The sequence below is a fragment of the Otolemur garnettii genome, unplaced genomic scaffold, assembly GCF_000181295.1.
Source record: "Otolemur garnettii isolate 467f Iridium unplaced genomic scaffold, OtoGar3 scaffold00217, whole genome shotgun sequence".
Lineage (NCBI taxonomy): Eukaryota > Metazoa > Chordata > Mammalia > Primates > Galagidae > Otolemur > Otolemur garnettii.
In genome coordinates, this window is record NW_003852612.1 from 1346187 (window position 1) to 1371285 (window position 25099).

Here is a 25099-nt window from a genome sequence, read left to right on the forward strand (position 1 = left end):
CCCATGCCAGGAATCTCATCCAGATGTTGCTCATTAATCCACAAGAAATGATGATCACTGGTGATGATGATAGCGATGGGTTCCGTTACTGGTTTGCATCCAGGGAGTTGAAATGTTCAGGATGCTTTCAGAGTTTCCCTTTGCCCCTCAGTCGGATGCATTAAAGCTGGAAGCCCCAGCTCTACCTGTTGTGAAGGGTCTTTTCACATTGGGAGGAGGTGGAGTGAAACAGAAACAGCCTTGGTTGTAAGATTTACATCCTAGTTCTCCCACTTACTAGATACAAAATCTTCCTCAAGTTATTTTACCTCTAGAAATCAGGGTTAATTATACACATCTCGCTGGACTGCTGAAAGGATTAAATGAGAAAATGTGGAGAAAGCCCCCAGCTTGGGGCTTGACACGACGTAGGTGATCAATCACTGTTAGTTCCCATCTTCCCTCTGAGATCAGCCAGACCTAATCGGAGCAGGCCTGAACTTGTTCAAGTTGGTCTCCTCTGGTTCAAGCTAATTGAAAGCAGCCTAGATGGCATCTAAAATATTCCACTGTAGCATGAGCCAGACTAAACAGGTGTGCTGTGAGCCACGAGGATTTGGGGGTTATTGGACACTTTGAAATGTACCGTTAGTTTGAGTTTGTTTTAGCCAGTTTGGTCCACTGGTGATCAGGCAAAACTAGTTTGATATGATCTAAAGCAACGTCAGATGGTCAGAGCCAATTTTATATGCTTTTAGACAACAAATGGAGTCATATTAGCTTGAATCCTATCAGCTTGAATCTTGGCCCATCCAAGTTAGAATCATCTGAGTTCTTCATGTGTGCTTCTGAATTGGTCTTGTATTCCTACTTTTAAATGACTTTTTTAGTGGGTAACAACTGGTCCAAGCCCTTGGAACCAGCAGAAGAACCAGCCATCTTCTTTTTCTTCAGGAAAAAAAAAATGTATTTTAGCTTTCCAGGGAATGGGTATGAAGGCTCATCTGTGGGGGGACATGCCAAGCTCCTTTTTGAGAGTCCCGGGGCCTCCACAGACCTTAGGAATTTTCTGGCATTGTCCTATAGTCAGGCTCCTCCCTCCCTCCTAGGATGCAGGCCTGTCCCTTCTCCAGAGACTTTGCTCCAATAGTGTCAACAGCCTGAGGCCCTGACTTCCAGCCTGGGGTGGGGCGTGGGGGAGGTAAAGGAGAAGGGAGAGCAAGAAATGTGGGGAGGGCACGAGAAAGCCCGTGTCGTGTGGGGCCTTCTGCATGTAACAGAGGCCAAAGCCACTACGCGCTGAAGAGGCAGCAGGAGAAAGTGCCCTTTCCATTCTGTACTGGGCAAACTCTGCCTGCACCTGGCAGTGTGACTAAGCCCCAGTTGACACATTTGTAGTAAGGCTGGGCTCGGGCTCTCTGCCATGTCTGACCTTGAGAAGGTCACTTTCTTCCTCCAGGATTCAGTTTCCTTATTGGGGAAATAAAGTTGGTGAGCAAGATGATCTCCTCTGAAGTCTCTTTCATAGCAGCACCAACCTGTTGCACTCATTAAGCACTTACAGTGTGCCTGGGTGGTGCTAAGTACCCTACAAGCATTATGACAATTTAATTTGTTTTAACTTTTTTATTGTACTAGAATATGCATTAGATAAAATGTACTGTTTTAACCATTGTTAAGCATACGGCTCAGCAGCATTAACCACGTTCACACCGCTGAGCCATCACCACCATCTCTCTCCAGAACTTATCCATCTTCCCAAACTTCAGTTCTATGCCCATTAAAAGGCAGCTCTCCAAATCACCCCTCTCTCAGCCCCTGGCAACCACCATTGTACTTTCTATCTCTATAAGTTTGATTTCCCTAAGTCTCACCTAAATGAAACAAAACAATACTTGTCCTTCTGTGACTGGCTTCTTACACTTCACATAATGTCTGCAAGATTCATCTATGTTGTAGCAATGTGTCAGAATTTCCTAAGGCTGAGTAATATTCCCTTGTTTGCATAAACCCTTGCTTTACCCATTCATCTCTCAATGGACATTTGGGTTGCTTTCACCTTTTGACTCTCGTGACTGGTGCTGTGTTATGACTTATGGGACCCTCACTACATTGTGAGAGGGTCCTGAGATTAATTAATCTCAGTATCCTGAGTCTCAAGGAGGTTACGTCCCTCAAGAAATGACATGCAGATGAGAGGGTTTCTGGCTCTGGGGACACTGAGCCTGAAACACTCACCGTAAATAAAGTGAGGTGAGGTTTACAGAGGTTGCGCAGAGAGGAGAGAGAGTTTAGGGGATAGGGACGCATTCCGTTTTCAAGGCCTCCTTTTCAGTAGAACAGTGCAGCATACCTCATGTGACATCACACAGAGGTGCACACACATATGCAGTGTGACATACAGGCAGTCACTCAATGCTGGAGCATGTGTGCAGCATGCTGGTGGCACGTGTGGGCAGTGTGGTCCCCAGTGCATCCTGTGCAGAGTGACAGCAGGACAGCTCTGCCATGGAGGACCTGTCTTATTGCACCTGGTGTCATCTGGGGGCTGCTGCCAGGCAGGCATGGGGTCCTCTGAGCACTGCAGTGCTGTGGACAGCACAGGGACTCCCACTGCAGTGCGTTGTATTCTCACTCCTGCCTGTAAGGAATGCTTTATTCCTTTCTCATTTAAACGTTCTCTATCATTGCCATGTCTGTTTGTTTTTCTACCCTAAAACCGTTATTTATTACAATGTTAGATTCTTATAATTTCAGAAACTATGGTAGATGTCTGAGCAGGTGGCAGGTGCGGGCATGGATCAGGTGCGTGTCAGCTGCCTGCTCCGTTACGCCCACCCCATGGAGGTCTCCCCCCGCAGTAGCCCCACAGGCTGCAGTTCCTGGGCATCTTGCCTGCTCAGAGCTGGTGTCTGAGCCTGCAGAAAACTGAGTCACCAGGAGGCCAGGCCCCTGCTGGAGCCCTGGCCTGGGCACCTGTTTCTACCCTGGTAAAAACAAGTTGCTCTCAGGCCTGAGATCAGCCCCAGCCTAGGTGGGGCCCAGCAAGGCAGCCAGCGCCCAGCAAGGATACAGTGGTGGTGGCTGCTGCTGCATTTAATAAGAGACAGAATGAAGTGCTGCGCTAATTAAGTCACAGCCCGTGTGAAGTCAGCTGTTACCAGCAGTGGGGAAGGGTTTTCTGAGCCACCTGAGGTGAGATGGCTGGGTTTTGTGTAAGACAGATGCTAACCGTGGAGAGAACCAGGAGCTGTGAGGAGGGTGCTTGGCCCGTCCTGCCTGGGAGCTCCTGGCAGCTGCCTGGCTCAAGGGGTTAGTTCATCCCCTGGGGCAGACTGTGTGCCCAGGGAGGTGAGGCAGCTGCCTTCCCGGGCCTGTGGCCCTGCCCATGTGAGCCCCGCCTGGTGTCATCTCTTGTGCCTGCAGCTCAGCCCTGCCCCTGAAACAAGTAGCCCACTTGTCAGCACCTGTCTCCCGGCACCTGCCGCCTCACACAGGGCTGCCCACCAGGATATACCTGGGCTCCTGGGCTGGACTCGGAAGCCTCCAGCCTCACTCTGGCTGCAGGACAAGAATGTGGCATTTGTGACTTAACAAGAGTCCTTCAGGGTCTGCAACATTTTGTAGTTGTTATCATACAGACTCAGTGAGGGGTATTAGAAAAGGCACATTTAATAGAGTCAGATGGCCCTGGGATAAACTCCTAGAACTTTCTAATTGGCACCATTGAATAACTGAGCCTTAGTTTCTTCATCCTTTAAAATAAGGCCTGACTGGCGGGTGGTGAAGATTACGATGCCATGAGACTGGCTGTCTCCGAGCGCTCCACGTGACTCTCCCCCAACTCCTCTCCGACAGCAGGCAGCACGTGTCCCTGACGTGCCTTTGTGGGGTTTGCTCGTGTAGAAAGGGGCCACATCTCATAGGAAGGAAAGCTGAGGGCTGCTCCAGGGTCAGCCCATTCTCCATCAAGAGCAGATGGACCAGCGTGTGGCCTTCCCACATACCATGTGGGACCCAGGGCCTGGCATTCACCTGCAGCAGCCCAGAGGACACCGAGTCCAGCTTCCTCTGACCCTCATGCATTTGCCCCTTTACTTCTGTGGTGGTGGTGTTGCCTTAGAGCTGCCCTGACAATGAACTCTGCATTTCCTGTCCCATCCTGAGGTCCTGAACCCTCTTGCTCCTGTCCTGGGCACTGGAGGAACCCACTTCTCCGCCCTTCCCCCTGGGTCCCACTTGGAGTCTTTGAGAACATCTGTCTCTTTTTTCTTTTTCTTTGCCTCTGGACATGCACATTGAGATTGGTGCCCAAGACCAGCCCCCAGTCTGTCCAGGGAAAAGACCTAGGGGCTGGGTTCATTTGGGACTGCTTGGTACATGCTTAGGACACTGCATGAAGTTTCTCTCTCTCTCTCTCTCTCTCTCTCACACACACACACACACACACAATTGATTTCACATACTCAACAATCATCCAGTTTGCAGAGGAGGGCATGGACAGGGGGTTAAGAAACTCACTCATGTTCATTCTGCAAGCAGGCACTGAGATGCCCACCCAAGCCAGCCTGCCTGTAAAGCCAACGTGCTTTCCACCATTACACTAGTCATGCCTCTTCCATGAGAAAAGACAGCGCTCTAGATCTACTGACGTATCTGTAGGGTCCCGTGTGTGGGTCATTTGTATGGGATTCTTTCAAATTCCTGGAAAGCGCATCTGCAGTGAGAACGGGTCATCAGCCTGCTCAGAAAAGTGATCCTGTAGTTTAGATACGGCAGCAGGGTGGCCGGGGTGGTCAGTCCCACCTAGAAGGAACAGTAGACTTTCTAGAGCATGTTAGAAAGTATCTGTGCATGTGGGCGTCCTTCAGCATGTTCGGTTAGTGAATTTCCTGTGAGTGTAGATCAGGACTTGAATGTTTTTTCCAAAATTCTTTCCCTGGCCATCCTGGAGAGGGTTTAAGAAGGTAGCAATTGAAATGCTTATTCAGGGAACAATGGTACACAGACTCTGTGTCCTCTCAGTAGAGGAGTATTGCCTTTAACATGATCATTCCAGTTTTAATGCTGCACCATAATTATGGACTTTCCCCTGGTTTTAACTAGGGTCAATCCAGCAATAGTCCTTGTCAGCTGCTTCTGTCCCTGTAATTTTGCCTTTAATTTTGATTCATTTCTTAGCAATATTAAGTACCTCTTGAAGGATTTTAATGGAGGAAAGATACCTAGCATTATGTTATTTCTGAATCATTTTTTTTTTTTTTGAGACAGAGCCTCAAGCTGTCCCCCTGGGTAGAGTGTCGTGGCATTACAGCTCACAGCAACCTCCAACTCCTGGGCTCAAGCGAGTCTCCTGCCTCCGCCTCCCAAGTAGCTGGGACTACAGGCACCCGCCACAACGCCCGGCTATTTTTTGGTTGCAGCTGTCATTGTTGTTTGGCGGGTCGGGGCTGGGGATTCGAACCCGCCACCTTAGGTGTACGTGGCTGGCGCCTTAGCCGGTTGAGCTATTCTGAATCTTTACATATTCAGAATGTTGGCAGTTTTTAATATGAGTGATGTCCTAATTAGGCATAAAATCCAAAGACCAACATTTTGCTTTGGAACTCTCTAGCCTTGACTTGGTGCCATTGTCTCGTGGTCTGAATGTCACACGGGGAAAATCTTCTGCCAGTAAGAAGTTATTCTTTATAACTGGCTGTTAATAACCTGGCTGTTAATTTTTCTTTTTTTTTTTTTTGGTCTGTCTGGATACATGTAGAATTTGCTATTCTTGTGTCTATTTGTTTTAAGACATGAGGTCTCGCTATGTTGCCCAGACTGGACTTGAATTTGTGGGCTCAAGTGATCTCACCCCAGCCTCCTAAGTAGTTGGCACTATAGGCACATGACACCACACCCAGCTTCTCTTGTTGATATTCAAGAATATCTGCAGGACAGATTCCATTGTGGATCTTAGTTCAGTGATTCTCTCTGATCACTTCCAATCTCTACACTTAATTTGTTGTTGTTGTTTTCTTTCATCTGGGTTTGGATTTCACTCCGTAAACCTTAATTGGGCCTCTCGGCCGCTCTCCTTGCCCTTTCTTCCTCCTCTGTTCCCTTCCTTTTCTTGTTGCTTCTGTTCCTGAGAATTAAGTCCTTGCTGGGTTTCCGTCAACCCACAGACTTGCAATCCAAGTCACAAAGCAACTCTACTTTTTCTTCTAGGGAATTTGGCGTTTTCTTTTGTACTGCAGAAGTGAGAAAACCCATTAATTTTGAAACAAATGTATGCAAATACATTTATTAATATAGGAAATAGGAAAATCAGTTATTGCTTCCTTTATAAATAATACAGGCTTAAGTTTTAAAGATATTACTTTTGCTAAAATGCATTAGACAGCTGTGAAAAAAATAACATTTTTCTTGGTGGTAATATCTTTAACCAGATTTGTAGCACTAACAATATTTCGTATGTATATATTATTTTTATTTAATACAGGTAATCTTTTTATTACCAAATCATATTGTTTCTCAGGAGATTACCATCAGCACTCATAAAAGCTGCAAAAGGGAAATGGGGCGACGAGAAGGCATCAATCTCCCCTGGATGGGAGGCTCAGGCTGCAGATTAAATACACAAAGCCCTTAATACATTTCCATGAGTGACCCGTTAGGTGCAGATTTATTTAGACACCCCACCCTCATGTTATTGTTATTTTAGTTTCAATTTGATGGCGGACATCATCTCCTAATTTTACCGAATGCATAGTGACCTTGGAGTAAAGCCATCTTATTGAGCTGCCCATGTATTGTGTTTTATCAAGACGACCGCATGAATGTCCCCAGGGTCCCTCGGTGTCCCTGTCCCTGTTTGGAGAATGACCCAAGGTTCTCACTTGATCTTCAAATCTGACTCAGAAAATTGATTAGCCCACCAGGATGCTCAGGGGTGGCTTCCTCCTATATGTGGCAAGTTCTCCCCTGTTAGAAAGAGGTGAGTCCCCCTCGGCCTATACAGAGTAGATCAAGTTTGCCCTGGGTCCCAGGAATCCCCCAGGAATATGACACGGGGCCAACCCCACCCTTTGGTATAGCATCCATGGATTTGAGCCCAGTTCTGCTTGACTGACCTTGCTTGACTGATCAGCGCACTTTGAGGAGTCTCAGTTTTCTGGCCTGCAAAATGGAAATACCAATTCCTTCCTGGTGCACCTGCTGTGAGGATTAGAAAGATCATCTGTGTGTAGATCAGACATGCAAACAGAAGGGTCTTGCCCTGCTTTGCCTTCTCCTGCCATAGGAGCTGCCCAAAGCTTCCTTAAGTAAATGCTGATGGGAAACTGCAGCCCTCTGAGCAGGGAAGGGGCTGACAGGTACAGAGGAGGCACCACCACACTGGGCTCCACCCTTTGCTCTTGAGGCCACTTGTGTGCTTTGCAGAAGATGGCAGAAGAGGGACAAGTTCTCTTAATGAGAATAAGTGAGCTATCGAATCTCAGGGAGGCGGATGTTCCTAAACATAAGAAGATCCAAGGCCCAGGTTCAGAAACTTTCCTGAAGTCCTTCTTCCCCCAGCATCCTCATTCCTCCAACCAGGGCCTGGTCTGAGGCTTCTCCCTACCTCCTCCCAACCCCAAGACCACTTACTGAATGTAGTTAGCATCAACTCAAGAAATCTGACAATTTGGATGAGAAGATCAAGGCATGCAGGCAAAGACTCTGCTTTTCGTCTTACTTGATCTAACCTAAACTTCCAGGCTGTATCAGACCACCTGTGGCAGTGGGCCTTGGAATCACAGCTGGCCTTGGCTGTGCTGTAGACATCTTGTCCTTCATGGACCAGCCTCTTTCCCCTTAAATGCTGGTGTTCCTCCAGGTCTCCATCCTCAGACCACTGGGCCCAGAGTCACTTCCTGCTCACACCCCTCACCCACCAATGCCACGGGCTCTGTGTTAGATGTCACTAGGGTGCTGGTGACCTAACTAGCCTCTGCTCCTTGCTGAGGCTTGGTCTTCTGCCACCTTTCCCACCAGCAGACTTCCAGACTCACCTCCCTCCAGGATGGGCTTGTCCAGGAAACTTCTGCTGGTCTTCCACATAAAATGTCCACCCCCTTCTCGGTCCTGTAATTGGTTCTTTATTTCCTGCCTGTGGCACTCAAATGTGAGCATCTAAAAAGTCAAGCCCAAGTCATTCTCATTCTTGCTACCTTGTGCTAAGTGCCTGATTCCGAGTTGACCCTTGGCAAACTAGAAGAATGGTCAGATGGATATGACTATGGTTTATCTGCATCTGATCTGAACTCAGGTTTTCACGACAAGGAAACACAGAGCCTTAGGTCACCATGGGTCACGCATCCTCTCTGGAAGCTCTGGTGGAATAATAAAGCAATGGATGCAAGGTGGAGGGATGCCCATGCCAGCAGTGTCTGGCCAGTCTGACGAGCCACTGATGGTATTGGCCCACTGTTCCCACAGGGTGGGAGCTTCGACGTGGCAGACAGAATGTTCCACAGTGTGAAGAGCACATGGGAGTCAGCCTCCAGAGAGAACATGAGTGATGTCAGGGAGCTGACACCAGAGTTCTTCTACCTGCCAGAGTTTTTAACCAACTGCAATGCAGTGGAGTTCGGTGAGTGGGGTCCTGGACAAGGCAGGGGGCAGTAGTGTAGGTTCCTCTCTCTTACAGCCCCTGGGTCATAACTAACCTCATCAGGAACTTTGCTGTGCCCTCCCTAGGGCAGGGTGGTTGATGCGAGGCCTCCCCTGGGTTGCAGCACCCAGAGGGAAAGTGATTGCTGGGGAAGAACCCTGGGTGCTCGGCTGCCAGGACAGTGCTGAGGCATAGCCCCATCCTCAGTCTTTCCTTCAAGGGTCCCAAGCCTTGGTCTATAGCAAGGTGGTGGCCAGGGAGTAGGAGCCCTTGCTTGTATGTAGCCCAGCACTGTCATCACCTTGCCTGCCCCTTAGTGACCTTGAGCAAGCCCCTGCCCTGCACTTGCCCTCTTTCCTTGTGTTCCATAAATGGGTTAACCTGGACTCTGACAAAGGGACCCAGAGATGCTGAGTAGGATCTCAGGTCAGTTACACAGTCAGGCGTGGCAGCTCCCCAGTGGGCAGGTCCCCCGGTGACTATGCCTGGGCCTCAGAGTTTCCACCACACATACATGTGAGGCTGAATCAGGGAAAATCTGCAGATGGGGTATGTGGGCAGAGCCTGGGCAGGGTGTGGGCTAGGGGCAGACCGCTGGCCGGGCAGGGAATGCCCCCCTGCAGAGAACACTCATGAGCCACCACCAATACACACCTCAGGCACCAGAGTCCACCTTCTTCAGGGACCCCATCTTTCTCCTAACAGTATACGGGCATGTACTTGAGCCAGGCCAGGTGAGGCCCACAGGAGCACAGATGAGAAGATGAGTCCCTACAACATTGTGTACAGTGGTTTTTGGCCCTGAACCTGCAGCCAAGGTCCCTGTGGAGCATACACATGGGTAGCTTAGGCCCAGAGAGCCTGGCCCATGGCACTTGGTAGCCTTAGCAGTGTTCAGACTGTTAGCTGCCTCATGTGTGTCAGGGGTGAGAACCAAACAACTCCAATGGACACTCTTCACAAAACACGGTGAGGCCCAGGACAAGAGTTGGTCAGCGAGGGTGGAGGCCAAGAGGAAGGGTAGTCATCTTCCTGGAGTTAGAGTGCCGGCCAGAGCGCTGTCTCTGTCCTGGAGCTCCAGCCAGGGCTCTGAGGAAGCTGGGATGGGCTCAGCTGCAGAAACAATGGCACGTACCAGTGACATGAGCCAATAGAGCAGAGTCCTCAGAGAAGCTGAAACAGTGGTTATTGAGCACCTACTGTGTGCAAATGCTTCTTTAGGCTCTGGGGATTTAGTTGGGTCTCCTGGGATGGATTGTCCTGAAAATGCTCCACCTTCTGAGTGGGGATGGGGAGAAGCAGGTAGAAAATATAGACAATTTCTGTATTATAAGTGAGGCATTGTTGGGCACTTGAGAAGTCTTATGAGGTAAATATATAGCAAATGGTTTACAGTGACTCAGCAGGATCTGTGTTACTCTTGTCCCAGGAAAGACCTGCAAAGGGTGGCAGGTGAGCTGAGACTATGCTATGAGAAGGGTCAGGCCAGGCCAGCCCAGCCCAGCCCTGCAGGCCAGAGGGAGCAGGGGAAGGTTTTATGCCAGCTGTTCTGTGGAGACTCTGGAGGCAGGACGACAGCACAGGCTTGCTGAGCAACCTTCATATGCCCGGCATTATTCTAAGCACCTCTATGTGTATTTTCTATTTTAACCTTGTGCCAGCCCTGTGAGCTAACTCTTGTAATTACCTTCCATTGTACAGGTGGGAAAATGAAATCCCAAAGAGGTAAAGTAACTCACTCAAGATCAGGCAGCTAATGGGCAGGAGAGAGACTTGGGCTGGATGGGGAATCTCAGTCTATAACCTTGCTGTCCTTGCTTTAAAAATGGAGTGAAATGCACAAACTATAGAGTTACAATGAATCAACTCATTCAATGAGATGATGTATGCCAAGAACCTAGCCCAGTGCCCAGCATGCAGTCAGGTGCCAGAATGTGCTGGCTTGCACTGTCATCAGTGACTCTGCTGACTGCTTTAGCACTATGTAAGGAGCATCCAGATGAAAAGACATAGTGTAGTGGGGAAGAGGACATTTCAACAATGATGGCTTGGAAATCATTTTATATGACTTGTGCATCAAATACTAGCATTGCCTGAAAAGATTGGGAACATTCCAGACAGAGTGGACTGGCTAGAAGCAGTGTGGCCCCACTAGAGGATACTTCTGCTCTAACCTACACAAAATCAGCAATCCTGAGCAGCACAGTCTTTATATATCTTACCTCCTAGCCCGGGTTAGGCTCCCACATACTCAGATCCCTGCTGTTTCTTGTCCCACTCAGGTTGCATGCAGGATGGGACAGCGCTAGGGGATGTGCAGCTTCCTCCCTGGGCTGATGGGGACCCTCGGAAATTCATCAGCCTGCACAGACAGGTGAGTCGAGCTAAAATCCATAGTGTTCTGGTGTGGAGTTCAGCATTGCCTCAAGCTCTGCAGACGCTTTCTGTCGAACAAGTGCTGCTGAGGCTTTCATTTCTGGAGAGCCCAGAGACAGGGAAGGATCTGCATCTTGGATTGGCAAGAAAAGACTTGGGTTCTGGGTTATTCTAAGAGCTCAATTAGTCTTAGCCCTTGTGCCAGCTTTTTGTGGATGTCAGTAGAGGAAGTGAGTTCAGATTCTCCTTGTGTACCCTTGATGGCAAGTCAGTAGCCTCAGCCAACTCTACTGTCAGGGCCACTCCCTGGGCCTTCCTGCTCAGTGTTAGAGAGGGTTTGGAGGCTCCAAGGGACTCCCACTGGCCAAAGATTTTCTAGGACTGGGGAAGACTTGGCTTGTTACCCAGAAAGGCTGATAAGGGCAGAAGCCAGAGGCCATTTTGGACACATATCCTGGGTCCAATACCTGGGCTATTATGCATGTACAAGGACTTGAACAGATAGACATTCAACATTATTAGTCATTGGTGGAAATGAACCAAAACCACAATGAGATGCTACTGCATGCCAACAAGAATGGCTTCAATTTAAAAGACAGGTGAAAACAAAAGATGGCAAAGATGTAGAGCAATTGGAGTGTGTCATACAACACTGGCAAAAAAAGCAAAATAGCACAACCTCTGTGCACAAAATGTTGGTGGTTTCTTATAAAATTGAAGGTGCATCACCTAGCAATTCTACTTGTAGTTATCTACAAGAGAATTAAAAGCATGTCCATACAAAAACTTGTGCACAGTCACCAGTGTTATTCAAACTAGCCAAAAACTGAAAATAGTCCAAATTTCCATCCACTGGTAGATGGATAAACAAATGGTACATCCACACAATGGAATATTACTCAACAATAAAAAGGGCAGAATTTACTAATACACAGAAAAACATGGGTGAATTTCAAACATTGTCCTAAGTGAAAGAAGCCGAAACTCTAAGTTACGTCCCACATGATTTTATTTATGTGATATTTATAAGAAAAACTATAGAGATAGAAAACAAATCAGTGGGTTCCAAGAGTCTGAAGTAGGGGAGTGACCTACCACAACGGAATTCCTCCTACAAGGGAATTTTTCAAGTTAGTGGAAATGTTTTGTATGTTGATTGTGGAGAAGGGTACATGACTGCACGAAATTGTCAGAACACATTTTAAAAGGGCACGTTTCATTGTGCATAATTTATACCTAAAAAGAAAAGATAAACTGAGGCAGACCCATCTTTTGACAACAAACTTTTGCCTTTTCCTCTGTCCTTTTCCCCGGCAAGGAGAACATTTTCCTATGGTGTATCCTTGCCTCTAGAATTTCAGAGGTAAGTCATCCCCCACAGCCCACAGCTCTCAAGTAATTGGACCAGAGACAAACTTGACCTGCAGGTTCACCAGCTGTGGTCTGTTAGAAGACCAGGTACGTGGTCCAGGACATGATTCAATAACATCACAAGGCATGGACCGACGGATCACTCCATCTAGAATGAGCTGGATAAAGATGTGATCCAAGGCAGGCAGCTGCTGATGGACTGCAAAGAAGTAAAGGGGCAAGGGGACTGGAAGTTCCAACAAGGTGGGAGAGTAGTCTGAGGAAGCAGTGAAACTCTCAGCAGGGTGAGGATGTAGCTTTTGCAAACCGGAAAAGGATTGAGTGCTTTGAAGATGTCAGTTGTAGATACTGACATAGGTGAAGCCGTGTCCATGGAGTGAGTGATTTTAGTGAAATGAAGACAAAGGTCATTGTAGACGTGGAGCTTAAGGAACTGAGAGGTTGGAGATTGCAATCACTGAGGATAAAAACAGGTCTTGGAGAAGGGAAGACATAGCTAGGAGTTAGCATCTTCTATGAATGAGGATAGCAGAGAAGTCAGTAGAAGAATGAGGATGGGGGTGGGGTTAGAGTTAGGTTTCACAGAGCACAGAGGAGCAGATTATTTGTTCTTTTTACAAGAGGCAGGAGAGCAATGGTCTGGAGCTGACAATGAGGACTAAGAAGACATTAATCCCACCTCCTGGCACCTGACACATGAGCTATGTCTAACAAGTGGCTGTCATTTGAGCTTACTGAAGGTGGCACAGGGGGAAATCCAGGCTGCATTTAAGAGGAGGTGGAGGGGTGCTTGAGAAGAAGCCAAGGGCATGGAGAATGTGCTGGATAGGAAGTAGGAGGGAAAGGGGCCCAGCAGGAGGGTCAGATGTCCTGGCCTGTGGTCTTCCCTCATACCTGCCTATTCTTACAGCCATTCTGTTGTGATTACCAACAAGTGCTTTAATGCAGACATCTGAAAAAGGCCTTCAGGTGTGCTCCAGGCCAGAACGCAGGTGTGGGAGAGCCACACCTTTCCTTAGTCCTCACATGGTATGACTTGAGTGTGGCCTTCATGGCCTCAGAGCCACTTTTGACCATAGACCTTGGAGAAACTAACCTAGCACAGGTGACCTGGCTTTTCTAGGGCTACATGTTCTCCCAGAGGATCAACAATGAGAGCCCAGATAATCCCAGGGAGCATCTTTGGGCTCTGGAGACCTAATCCTGAAGATGGGCTCTACTTAACAGAAATAGGTGCCTCCTGTCAGGCAGACTGGGCCATCCAAACAGTAGGCCACATTTCCTCTTGTTCATGTGAGGCAACTGATGAGAAACATTGGCAACCTAGGCACTCTAACCTGGGCCAGCACCACCCATCTGGGCTGTGTTCATGAAGCATCCAGTATGTTTGGCCACCTCTAGTTAGGGGCAGATGTTACTTCCAGTGAGAGCTGTGTCCCTAAGCAGCGTAAGGTTTAGTTCTCACTTAGAGTCTGGAAGCTCAGAGCCAGGCTCTGAGGCTGGGTTGAGAACCTCTCTTGTCCTCCCAGCTGGTGATAGCCTGCACGTGGACAGAATGTTCCTCAGGTCTTTACACACTTACGCTTTGGGTGTGTGGGTGAGATGCTTTATTGCATGCTGTAGGCAATGGGGGGAACAGAGGAGGGCACCTCACATTTCTGGGGGCTGAGCTGCACCTCAGAGGCAAATTCTGCCCTTTCCCTACTAGGAATGATTCAGAAAGATTTCCACATCCAGATATCAATGACTTCTCTGTATTTGAGGGAAGTAGATCTGCTCAGCTGGGGTGGATGTCTCCTGTGGGGTTCTGAGGCATGCGCATTGGGGGCTGGAATATTAGATTTAAAAACCACACACAAGCCTGCCCTAGAGGTGGGATAATTAGACCTGCCACCAAAAGGTGGTATTGATGGGAGGAGATGGCACACATAAAATCCCAGCCCATCCGGGGCACCCAGTAGGTGCTCCGTGTAATCACCTAACTCCCCGGAGTTCATCGTGTACCAGATATGGACACAGCTTGATCTGCACACAAACTTGTGAAGAGGGTCCAATTAATGCCCACTTCACAGATGAAGAAGCTGAGGAACTGAGCTGCTAACAAATGTGTGAAGGCCGTGCTCAGACCCACTCTGTCCCAGAGCAAGCTGTCCTAATCACGACAGCCTCAGCCCCCTGACAGCCTCTCCCTGTTTCATATGTCATATGCCAGGACTTTATTTTAGTCTGGTCTCTCCCATTTAGACACCAGCCTAAACCACAGAAGTATTCTAAATGACATGGTTGTTTTATGAAATGCTAAGCAGGGGCGATGGGGACAGTTTGCTACTTGCTAGAAGCAGCAATCAGGTGGCCTTCAGGTGGCTGGCTCCACTGTCCACTTCCTACTCATCACGCCCAGGGCGCCATTAATCATCTCTCCTGTGCAGAGCCAGCACCCTGGAGCGTGTGTCCCATCTGTTCTGTGCAGAGGATACACGTGTCTGTGAGGAGCCTGGGTTTTCATGCTCTTTGGGCTTTGGTTCCAGGCTCTGGAAAGTGACTTCGTCAGTGCCAACCTCCACCATTGGATAGACCTCATTTTTGGGTACAAGCAGCAAGGCCCAGCTGCAGTGGAGGCCGTGAACACCTTCCACCCCTACTTCTATGGCGACAAGGTGGACCTCCACAAAATCACCGACCCCCTGATCAAGAACACCATCCTGGGGTTTGTCAGCAACTTCGGGCAGGTGCCCAAGCAGGTACAGCACGCCTTGTCAATTGCCTTGCTTTCCCAAAAGAATGTGCACAGGGGAGCATGGGAAGGAAGGAAGACACCCTCTCCTGGGGCAGAGGTCACCTCTTCCAGTCACCTTCCTGTGCTTTTAGTGTCAGGCTCAACCCTCCCTCCCCACCTGAAGTTGGGGAAGGTGATGCCGTCGTTGCTGGTACTGGTGCAAGCTGTGCTCACCTGGTATATGTGACAGACGCTGTGATACATGTGTGGCATACGTGGTGAATGTTATCTACCCTACAGGGCTGTAGTATCCAATGAGATAAGACATAGCAAGGGCTTGAACGTGCCTGAAGTATGACTAGCACTTAACAAATGTTAGTTATTAGTGTGATTACCCTATTGAATCCACTCAAGCTCTGGGAAGTATTCTTTTCTGGATCAGGAAACTGAGGCTCAGAGAGACTAAAATAACTTGCCTAGAATTGCATCCCTTGCAAGTGACAGGTAGAACCCATCTGAGTAGCTCCAACACTTGCACTGTATTGCCACTGGCGTGAGAGCTTCTTCCTCTGCCAGCCAGTTCCCTGGAGACATTGCAGAAGGTCTCACTTGGTCCTTTCACTGTGCTGGCTCTGTCTCCCATCAGGATGGTCACATAGTGATATGTGGATGTGTGTTCATGCTGACGTACTGATGAAAGGTCTGCACGAGACTCAGGCATTTATTTAGCCCATCTCAGCCCTGTTGATCCCAAACTGTGGTTCTATGGGGAGATGTTTTGTTCCTGAACATAGCCATCTGGGCTCAGTAGTATGACCCCATGGCCAAGGTTCCAGCCTGGGCAGTTGGCAGCCATGCAGGGAAATGGGCGCCTGGACCCGGCCAATTCTGGTCAGTCCTGGCAACAGCCTTCCCTATGTGTAACCAGGAGGGCTAGGTGGGCTCCTCCTACAGTTAGTATGAAACTAACATCCTTTCCAGCTGGCCTTATGTGACTTGGCAGGGTTTGCTCAGCTCCAGGTAAGGAGAACATGAGAAGGGAATGGGATGACTTGGAGGTGGGTTGGCACACAGCCCAAGGAGGGTGGCAAGAGGCTTTGTAGAGAGCAGAACTTTTCACTAAAGAAACTCAGTAGCCTCATGCTTTCATTTCTTGAATTAAAAATATGTATAATGATATAGATGATGCAATATAATAATTTAAAATAGTAGCCACTGCCACCCAGCTGCATCACAACTCTTGCCTTGTAAGCACAGATGTTTTCAGACTTCATAGAATAATCATGGCTTGCTCTTCATTTTAGATTCAGATTTAATGATGTGAGCTTTTAAAAAATATTTCTAAGCAATCATCAAAATGAGAATTCTCAAGTGCTCCCAGTCTAAAACAAGACTGAAGAGCTCAGGACAGCACCCTGCTCCTTCTAGGGGCTGTGTCTGCGATGGCTTCTGTAGGACCAGGCTGTGGACACGGGTGTCATGCTGCTGTGAGGAGAAATGTTCATTATTAAAAACCCACTGAGAAATGGTTATTTCTGTTTGTGCTACTCACCCACCCAGCTTTCATTGCAGTTTAGCATTTGATCCTGGGCTGGAACTGAGCTGAGGCTGCTCTGGGATGGCCCTCTAGCTGCCCTGAGAATTCAAGCCCTTGCTCTGTCCATGTGCACAGCAGAGCTGCCTTCTGCCCGGATCCCTCCAGTGTGGCACTCAGTGGGTGATTCCATCTGGGAGGCTGGAATGTGCTGCTGGCTGGAGGATGCAGCCCGGCAAGAGCATGGGCAGGTGGAGAGCTGGGTCTGGCGGCAGTGGCACACGCTGGCCCAGCAGCAAGGACTCAGCCAGGCAGCATGGCCTTGTGCTTAAAGCCAGGCTCGGTTATGCATGGAGTTTGGCATTAGGCACAATTTGGTGGCACAGAGCTGAAAAAAATGAGAAGTGGAAAGACCACTAGTGGGGTTTACCTGTGCTCTTTGGAATGTTTAAATGGATGATATTAAAGAATTGTGTCGAGTCTCCAGAGAGTTTGTGAGGGAAGAGAGAAAGATAAAAGAAATAGCTTGAGATAATGAAGGACGCCATGTGACCTAGGGAGGGAAGAGGGCCACTCTGTCCTCATGCTATGAGAGGCAGTTGCTCCAGGGTACCAGAAACTCCTTGGTGAGGTTAGCCATTCCTCAAGCAGTTTGGGAAAGAAAGAAGATGGATGTGGCAGGCAGCAGGGCTATCTCCAGAACCTTGAGAAAGCAGCTGATCTCTCTGAGCTCCCAGGTCCCTCACATGCAGAGGTTGAGGGTTGGACCAGAGGGTTCTGCTCATGTTCAACTCTATCAAAGCAAGCCCAGCCATGGCAGCACCCGGCAGGGGGTTGTGCAGCTATGGTAGAGTGCATGGGGTGACTCTTCTGCCAGGTATCTATCCCCTAATGGCCAGTGTGTCACATGTTTGTTCCCTGCCTCTCCAGCTCTTTACCAAACCCCACCCGGCCAGGACTGCCGCAGGGAAGCCTTCCCCTGGAAAGGACGCCTCCACGCCCTCCAGCCTGCCTGGGCACCCACAGCCTTTTGTCTACAGCCTGCAGTCCCTGAGGCCCTCCCAGGTCATAGTCAAAGGTGATTATCTGGCCCTGTGTTATGTGGTGCCTGGTCCCAGGGTTGTCCCTTCAGTGACTGGCTCCTTCTAGATGTCCAGGGGTGCAGAGCTGAACAAAATACTGGGGCCTGCTGACTTTGAATGGCTTTGTCACCAATCATTATGGGATTCTAGGGAGGCCTCTGTCCAGGATCACCGCTGTTATGCCCTCGCTTCTTAAGAACCATGTTTCTGTCACACACACACACACACTCTCTCTCTCTCTCTCTCTTTCTCTCTATCCTCTAAAGACTAGTGATGTCCTGACTGTCTAAAGGGAGAGTTGCAACCTCTACACCCTAGTCTCTCTTTCCCTGAGGCATCGAGATGGGCACACAGCCAGGAGACAGGAGTATGTGCCATTGGGCAGACGGCCCAGGTGTGGGTCCCAACCTGATGCTTTCTTTCTATGTGACCTCAGAGAAGTCATGGCAGCACCATGAGCCTCTTGTAGTTAGAATAAGATTGGTGCGAGCCTCCATCAGATGAGCATGTCCAGTGCTCAGGATAGCTGTGATGTCGCCATCACACTGCTGATCTTCAGTCCCTCTCCTGATGATGGCCGTGGCTGTGCCTCCCAGGATATGTGTTGCTGCGGGGAAATCCCTCTACATAGCACATCATGCTGGTCCCAAGGAATGTACCGTCATAATTGTTGGGGTTTTACTGGTGTGTACATTTTGACCCTTGAAATCCAAGAGCAGGGTTTGGCATCCCCTGCCCTGATAGAGATGCTTCCTGCTGCTCTCAGCTCTGGGGATCAGGCCTCCATTTCCCCCAGGACAGGATCTTCTGCCACATTTAAGTCCCCACACAGTCAGGCATAGCCCCTGCCACCACTGAAGGGGCACAGGGTGCAAACCACATCAACAATAGCAAGAGAGCACAAGTCTCAAACACGGAGCGGCACACAGGGGCCTTACCAGCCAGCTGGTCCTGGGGGAACATGCATGAGACTCAGTTTCTTCATCTGTAAGGTGGGGAAGGCAATGGTCGTGTCCTCAAGCTTATTGTGACGGTGCTGTGAAGTGGCATGTGTCCCATAGGCGGGCACCAAGCCAACCCTCAGAGCCCTCTGAGCATGTGCTGGGCCTGGCTGCACACACTCAGGGTGGTTGCTGCCCTGCCCCTTCCCTATAGGGGAGGGGACATTCCACAGTCCCATCATGGAGTCTGGAGGGCAGTTCTCCTGTTTCACCAAGTGCAGGGCAGGGGTATGACCCCCACCAGGAGGAAGGCGAGCCCCCCACCATGTGTTGTGTGTGGTCCCCAAGGGGGCACACCTGAGGGGTGGCTGTTATTTCTGCTCTACAGGAGAGTGCTGGAATGTGAGGGAGTGGGGTGACTTGTCCCAGGATACCCAGGGCTGGAATACAGCTGGGAAGCTCTGAATCCCATGCTCTGAGCTTATTCCAGCTGGGTGGGCATGGATGGGCCGGATTTTCCAGGGTGGAGCTGGGGAAGGACGGGAGCTGTAATGCCAGGAGGAGGTGCAGGAAGAGTACTCCCAGCCTCCAAGACTTTGTGCCGTCAGCCCCACAGGCAGCCTCAGCTCCTCCCCCCCATGTGGTTACACACCTGGTGTATAAGCCCGAGTCAGAGGAACAGCTGAGGAGCTGGGCGCTGGACCAGGGCAGGGTCCAGAGTGACCTTGCCACGCAGCCAGGGCCCAGGCCCAGGGTGTATCCAGCCCATTGTGCCTGCCCGGGGCTCCTGTTCTTAGGTATAACTGAGGCAGGTGTTGTCTGCTGTGTAAGTTCACCATACTAACTGGGGGGCAGATATGTATCTTTTTTCTCTAGGCTCAGAGTCCCCGAAAGGGGCCATCGGCCACATTGTCCCTAACGAGAAGACCATCCTGGCCGTGGAGAAGAGCAAGGTGCTTCTGGCCGTGGAGAAGAACAAGATCCTGCTGCCTCCTCACTGGAACAAAACCTTCAGCTGGGGCTTCGATGACTTCAGCTGCTGCCTGGGGAACTATGGCTCTGACAAGGTGAGTGGCTGTGGGGCTTCAGCCTTCGTCCTGCTGGAGGAAAAGTGGTCCTAGAGGTCAGCAAACGCAGAGCAGAGACAGTTGCCCATGACCCCCCCCCCCACTTGGTGAGCCCCAGCCTGGGAGTGGGAGGGGTCAGTGCCCAAGCAAAGGCCCTCATGGACTAGGCCTCTCACCCTCTCTCCGAAGGGCTGAGCTTGCAAGTTAGCAGTGCACTGTTACCTTCAGAGCAGAGGGGGATCTCACTGGCCACCGCAAGCTCACCCAGTTTCCCGTGAGTCCAGGTGGGAAGTGGAAATGGTTCCTTCTGGCCCAGTCATGGTTGCAGCTTAGAAGACACAGGCTGAGCATCCAGGACTCCAGCAGGAGCAGGCCACCCTGCTGCTGATCCTCCCAGCCTTCACAGGCCATAAAGGGTCTCTGATGTCTCCTCGTGGCCCTGCCACCCTCCAGCCCCAGGCCTGCCCCAGCACCCCTCCTATCCTCCCACAGCCGTGAATCCCCGGCCCTCTGGCTGTCTCAGCCCTCTGTTGCCTTGCCTCACCTGCTTTGCGAGGCAACCTTACAAGTCAGCCTATGCGCCCTCCTAGCAGCTGTCCTGATGGCCCCAGGCTGAGCTGAGGCCTCCTGGTGCTCAGGCGGGTCTGCCCAATGTCCCTCACTTGTCTCTCCCTCCCCACTGCAGGGGGCTTCTTCTTAGGCACAGGCCTGGCATGGCCTGGATTTCATCACAAGGGCCGGGCCCCCAAACACATGACATGTCCCAAGGTCCCCAGACTGGCCTATGTCCCTTGTCTCTCTGTCCTGGGATCTTGGCCACTGCCGACCCTGCACTCATCCTCATACCCTGCCATCTCCACAGGTCCTGATGACGTTCGAGGACCTGGCTGCTTGGGGCCATTGTCTATGTGCTGTGTGCCTGTCCCCCACGATGATTGTCACTTCTGGGGACAGCACCGTGGTGTGTGTGTGGGAGCTGAGCACAACCAAAGGCCGCCCAAGAAGCTTGCGCCTCAGGCAGGTATGTTACCTGGGCAGGCGAGGTGACTCCCTAGCCCCGTGCACACCAGAGATTTCCCTCCTTCCCTCCCTCTCCCCCACAGGGGAAGGGAACCACACCGTGAGCTGTACAGGGCAGCCCACTGCCCTGTGTCCTTTGGGGTGTGTTTTTATTCCCACAAATGGACTTAATGACCACTCAGGGGAGGTCCCTCCATGGAGGCCACACCAGGCCACATGTAGCTCCTTCCACATACGATGTAGCTCCAGTGGAATCAGTTATGTTATACCAAAAATATATATATTTTTTGAGCATCTGCCTTGGGCTGACCATTATGCCCAGCACTTTTATGTGGATTCCCTCATTTGACCTTCTCAACAGTCCTGTAAAATAGGTACCATTATTATCCCCACTTTCTTGATGAAAAAAAAATTGAGATGCAAGGACATTAAGTCAAGGTCACAGACCCAGCAAATGAAGGACTATTGCAGAAGAGAAGAGGCTGGGCAGGAGGAGGAGCAGCAGGCTAGAGGCAGAGAGCCGGGCCTGGCCGGCCGAGAACAGGATGCCGCCCATAGCGTGCTCACCCAGGCTCAACCCTCCAGAAGCACCCAGGCCTCTTCTGTGTGCGGATTTTAATCCTATAAAGGAGGTGCTGTTATTCCCACTTCCAGATGAGGAAACTGAGGCTAAGAACATCTGTGTTTGCATCTGAATCTAGCTTTGTCTCACGCTAAACACCAGACTATCACTGGGGAACACTTCTGACTCTAAAATCTAATTCATTTCCACATCTGTATTTTAGTTAGCCAGACAGCCTCCAAGTAATGAAACCCCATACAAAACTCACCAGTGACTAGACTTCCTAAGCTGAACAGTTTCACTAGAACTGATCCTGGTTTCTCTGCATGTGTCTCCCCAGAGCCTGCCCTTGTCCCCCATTGCAACCCCGGGGCACAGAGAGTGCAAGGTGGACAGTGAAGGAATGAATAGGGCCATGCATGCAGGTGCTAGTGTGTCTGCAGGGGCAGCCATGTGGACAACATGCAGGCAACCTTCACGGACTCTCTAAGGGGGTCCCCAAGGCAGCCTGAGTGCTCCCTGCCTTCCCCCATGTTCATGGTGCTCCTGGTGGCTTCCTCTTTCCTCTTTCTTGACTGCGGCTGTCAGTGCATTGGTTTGATTCCTGACCTAAGTGGAAAGACTGGAAATGAAAGAGGAGAGTGTTCCCTCTCTCCAGCACCATCAGTGTCCATTTACAGCTTATTCTGGGCCTGTGGACAGTTCCAGCCTGACCCTGGAGCTGGCTTTGGGTCACCAGTGAAGCACCTCTCCCATTGCCTCTGCTCTAAGTTCTCATTTAGCAATGAAGATGCATCATAAAAAGCCCCAGAATTGACACCATAAAGATGTCATTTATTATCCTCTTCTAGGTCCAAATCAAGAGAAAAAGATATGGGGAGTCCCACACACTCTTATTTTCTAGGTGAAATAAAACCCTTCATCATTTACCTGCACTGACTGATGTAACCTTGGGGATACCCCAGATCAGTAACTGCTCAATAATAAGGTCTGTTCTTGATGTGTAGACAGAGAAGTCATCATTAAATAACTTCATAAACAGTTTTAATGGTGCTTTATTTTTAAAGCTATTATAATATTAAAGAAGAATTTCAAAATACCTTCAAAGACAATTCTCTGTAATTCTCATAAAACTTTTCATTTTTGCGTACTACCATCCCCAGATATATGTGTATTTATACCTTTCTAATCATTGTGTCAGTATTGTTATTCTATTTTCATATGGCCTATCAATTGGTTCCATTTTTCTATAGTCTCTATAATTTATATTGCGAGCGTTCCAGATTATTCCATCTCCATAAAATTAAATTTCAATTGTTTTTAAAATCAGTGCACTACAGTTTAATAAGCCGTTCCTTCTGAAGCTAGACAATTAAGTTGCTTCAGGTTTTCCTATTTTAAGTAATGCTTCAGAAAACTTCCTATGTAGATCTCTGTTTGCTTCTAATTGATCTCCTTAAGGATCAATGCATTTTGAGGAGTGGAGTTACTGAGCATGACATAATGCTTTCCAAAATGGTTCTATAGCTTTGCAGAGCCACCAACAGTTAATTAAGAGTACCCATCTCACTGCAAGGTGACCAGCTATGGGGAATTATTTTCAGGGGGGCTTTATTTTATTTTATGTATTTCTTGCTAAGTTAGGTAGAAGATGATGCAATGAGGTTATCTGAATTGGTCTCGTAGAGAAGCGTTATCCTGAGAAAACAAAAGAGCCCCTGAGAACACATTTAAACCTGCTCTCTCCTTGTTGACTTGTCCTGCTTTTTGTAGGTGCTGAGTGCCAGAGGTTCCCAGCTGTTTAGAAGGCCCCAAGCCTGACCTCAATGGGCAGTGCCACACACAGAGGCTATCCCTATAAAGAGAAACTTGTCTCCATTTATGAGCAACACATATTGGTACTCAGGCACAGAGCTCCTCTCTCTGAGTCCTTAGCCCTTAGCGTGGGTCCCTTTCCCTGCACTTTTTGGAGTTCACCATGTACTCTGCAGTTAGAACATGAGTCAGGCACAGTGGCTCATGCCTATAATCCTAACACTCTGAGAGCCTGAGAAGTTTGAGACCAGCCAGAACAAGAACGAGACCCCGTTTCTACTGAAAAATACAAAAACTAGCCAGGCATTGTAGTGCCTATAGTCCCAGCTACTCAGGAGGCTGAGGCAAGAGGACTGCTCAAGCCCAAGAGTCTGAGGTTGCTGTGAGCTATGATGCCAGGGCACTCTACCCAGGGGGACAGAGCGAGACTCTAGCCAAAGAAAAAACCAAAAGAACTTACTTATTAGATTTAGTTCATTTTGGGAAGAGAAGCAGAACATTTCTGTCAAAACCTCCACTTTCCTCTTCTCAGACAGGCTCATTTGCATAGGATGGCCCAAATCTTCCATGGATCATACCCGGAAACTTGCCAGCACCATCTGGTCGGTGTCACATTAGGACCCATTGAGGACAAATGAGAGCCTGTGGTAGAACTTTTAATTGCTGTGACCAGGCAAACTGACAGCTTTGAAAAATGCCAGTCGGCCTCATTGATCCAAATGAGTGAGCAGTTACCTCTGTCCTGAGGGTGGTTTGCACTCAGTAAACCAAGCAAACCACACTTTCAGATGCCACCTCCGCACTTCACTGGCTGACTCCAATGGATAGCACAGAGAGCCTCAGACCAGGCTTCCTGGCAGCCTATGGGTGTTTGTGACAGAATCCACAAGGCTGCCAGCAGCAGTGGGCCTGGGAATACCAGTGTGCCCAGTGGGCTTCCTAAACTCCTTGAGAGCCTGTCTGGGACTCTGGCCAGATCTGGGCACACAACCATTCCTTAGTCAGACTAGGCCCTGCATAGACCAAACCTGAGGCCCAAGACCAAGGCCCTAAGTCACCTGTTAGATATTAGCCCAGCCGATTGGACTATGGACTTGACAAGGCTCATCGTTTTAACCATGACCTTGCCTTTCCTTCTTCTTCCCAGTTTAGTCCAGGGGCAAGTGTGCTTCTGAGTTTCCCTCTCTGTGATGACTGTCCTACCCGAGGACGCACGAAAATGCCCTAGAGGGCTTAATGAAGGCCCAGATTTGGGGGCCTTACCCCTAAAGTTTCCGATTTGGTAGATCTGAGGTAGGACCCAAGAAGTTGCGTTTCTAACAACATCTCTGATACTGACAAGGCTGCTGGCCCAGACACCATAATTTGCTGACGGTGTCTTTGCATGTTAACGTGGGGTTATGGTAAAAGGACTGCTGATTCTCTCCAGTGGAACCTCAACCCTTGGAAAGGGATGAAGATGAGAGGCCAGCTGTGGACACACACACACGTGCACAGCCCTAGCCCCCTAGACCACAGACTTGGGAACCATTCATTCACTCTGAATCTCTTTATCCTAATCTGAGGCCCCTCAGGAAAAGGGAAGGTGGGGCATCATCTCCTAAGCAGCCAGTGTGAGGGTCCCTCCCATAATTTACAGATGTGTCTTTTGCCCCCAGGCCTTGTATGGACACACACAGGCTGTCACGTGCCTGGCAGCATCAGTCACCTACAGCCTCCTGGTGAGCGGCTCCCAAGATACCACCTGCATCCTGTGGGACCTGGACTACCTCACCTATGTGACCCGCTTGCCTGCCCACAGGGAGGGCATCTCAGCCATTGCCATCAGTGACATCTCGGTGAGGCTCCTGCGAGCCTGTGTGGCAGTACAGTGGACAACACCTGATAGAAAACCCAGGGACAGAGAGATGCTGAGGAGACCACCCATGTGTGGGACAGTCGCTAGATCAGCATGTGCAGCACTGGGATCTGGCTTTAACTTTTGTTTCTTTACCTTTC

At 49.5% G+C, this 25099-nt stretch overlaps 1 protein-coding gene across 1 annotated transcript in view; it reads left to right on the top strand.

Moving 5' to 3' along the window:
* The window catches only part of WDFY4 (WDFY family member 4), a 279600-nt gene that overhangs the window by 245804 nt on the left and 8697 nt on the right, over positions 1-25099 (top strand). The window contains exons 53-59 of the mRNA XM_003801656.3: positions 8443-8596; positions 10900-10991; positions 14893-15105; positions 17545-17692; positions 19493-19704; positions 20567-20725; positions 24760-24939. Coding sequence (XP_003801704.1) covers positions 8443-8596; positions 10900-10991; positions 14893-15105; positions 17545-17692; positions 19493-19704; positions 20567-20725; positions 24760-24939 — 1158 coding nt within the window. The remainder of the gene's footprint in view (positions 1-8442; positions 8597-10899; positions 10992-14892; positions 15106-17544; positions 17693-19492; positions 19705-20566; positions 20726-24759; positions 24940-25099) is intronic.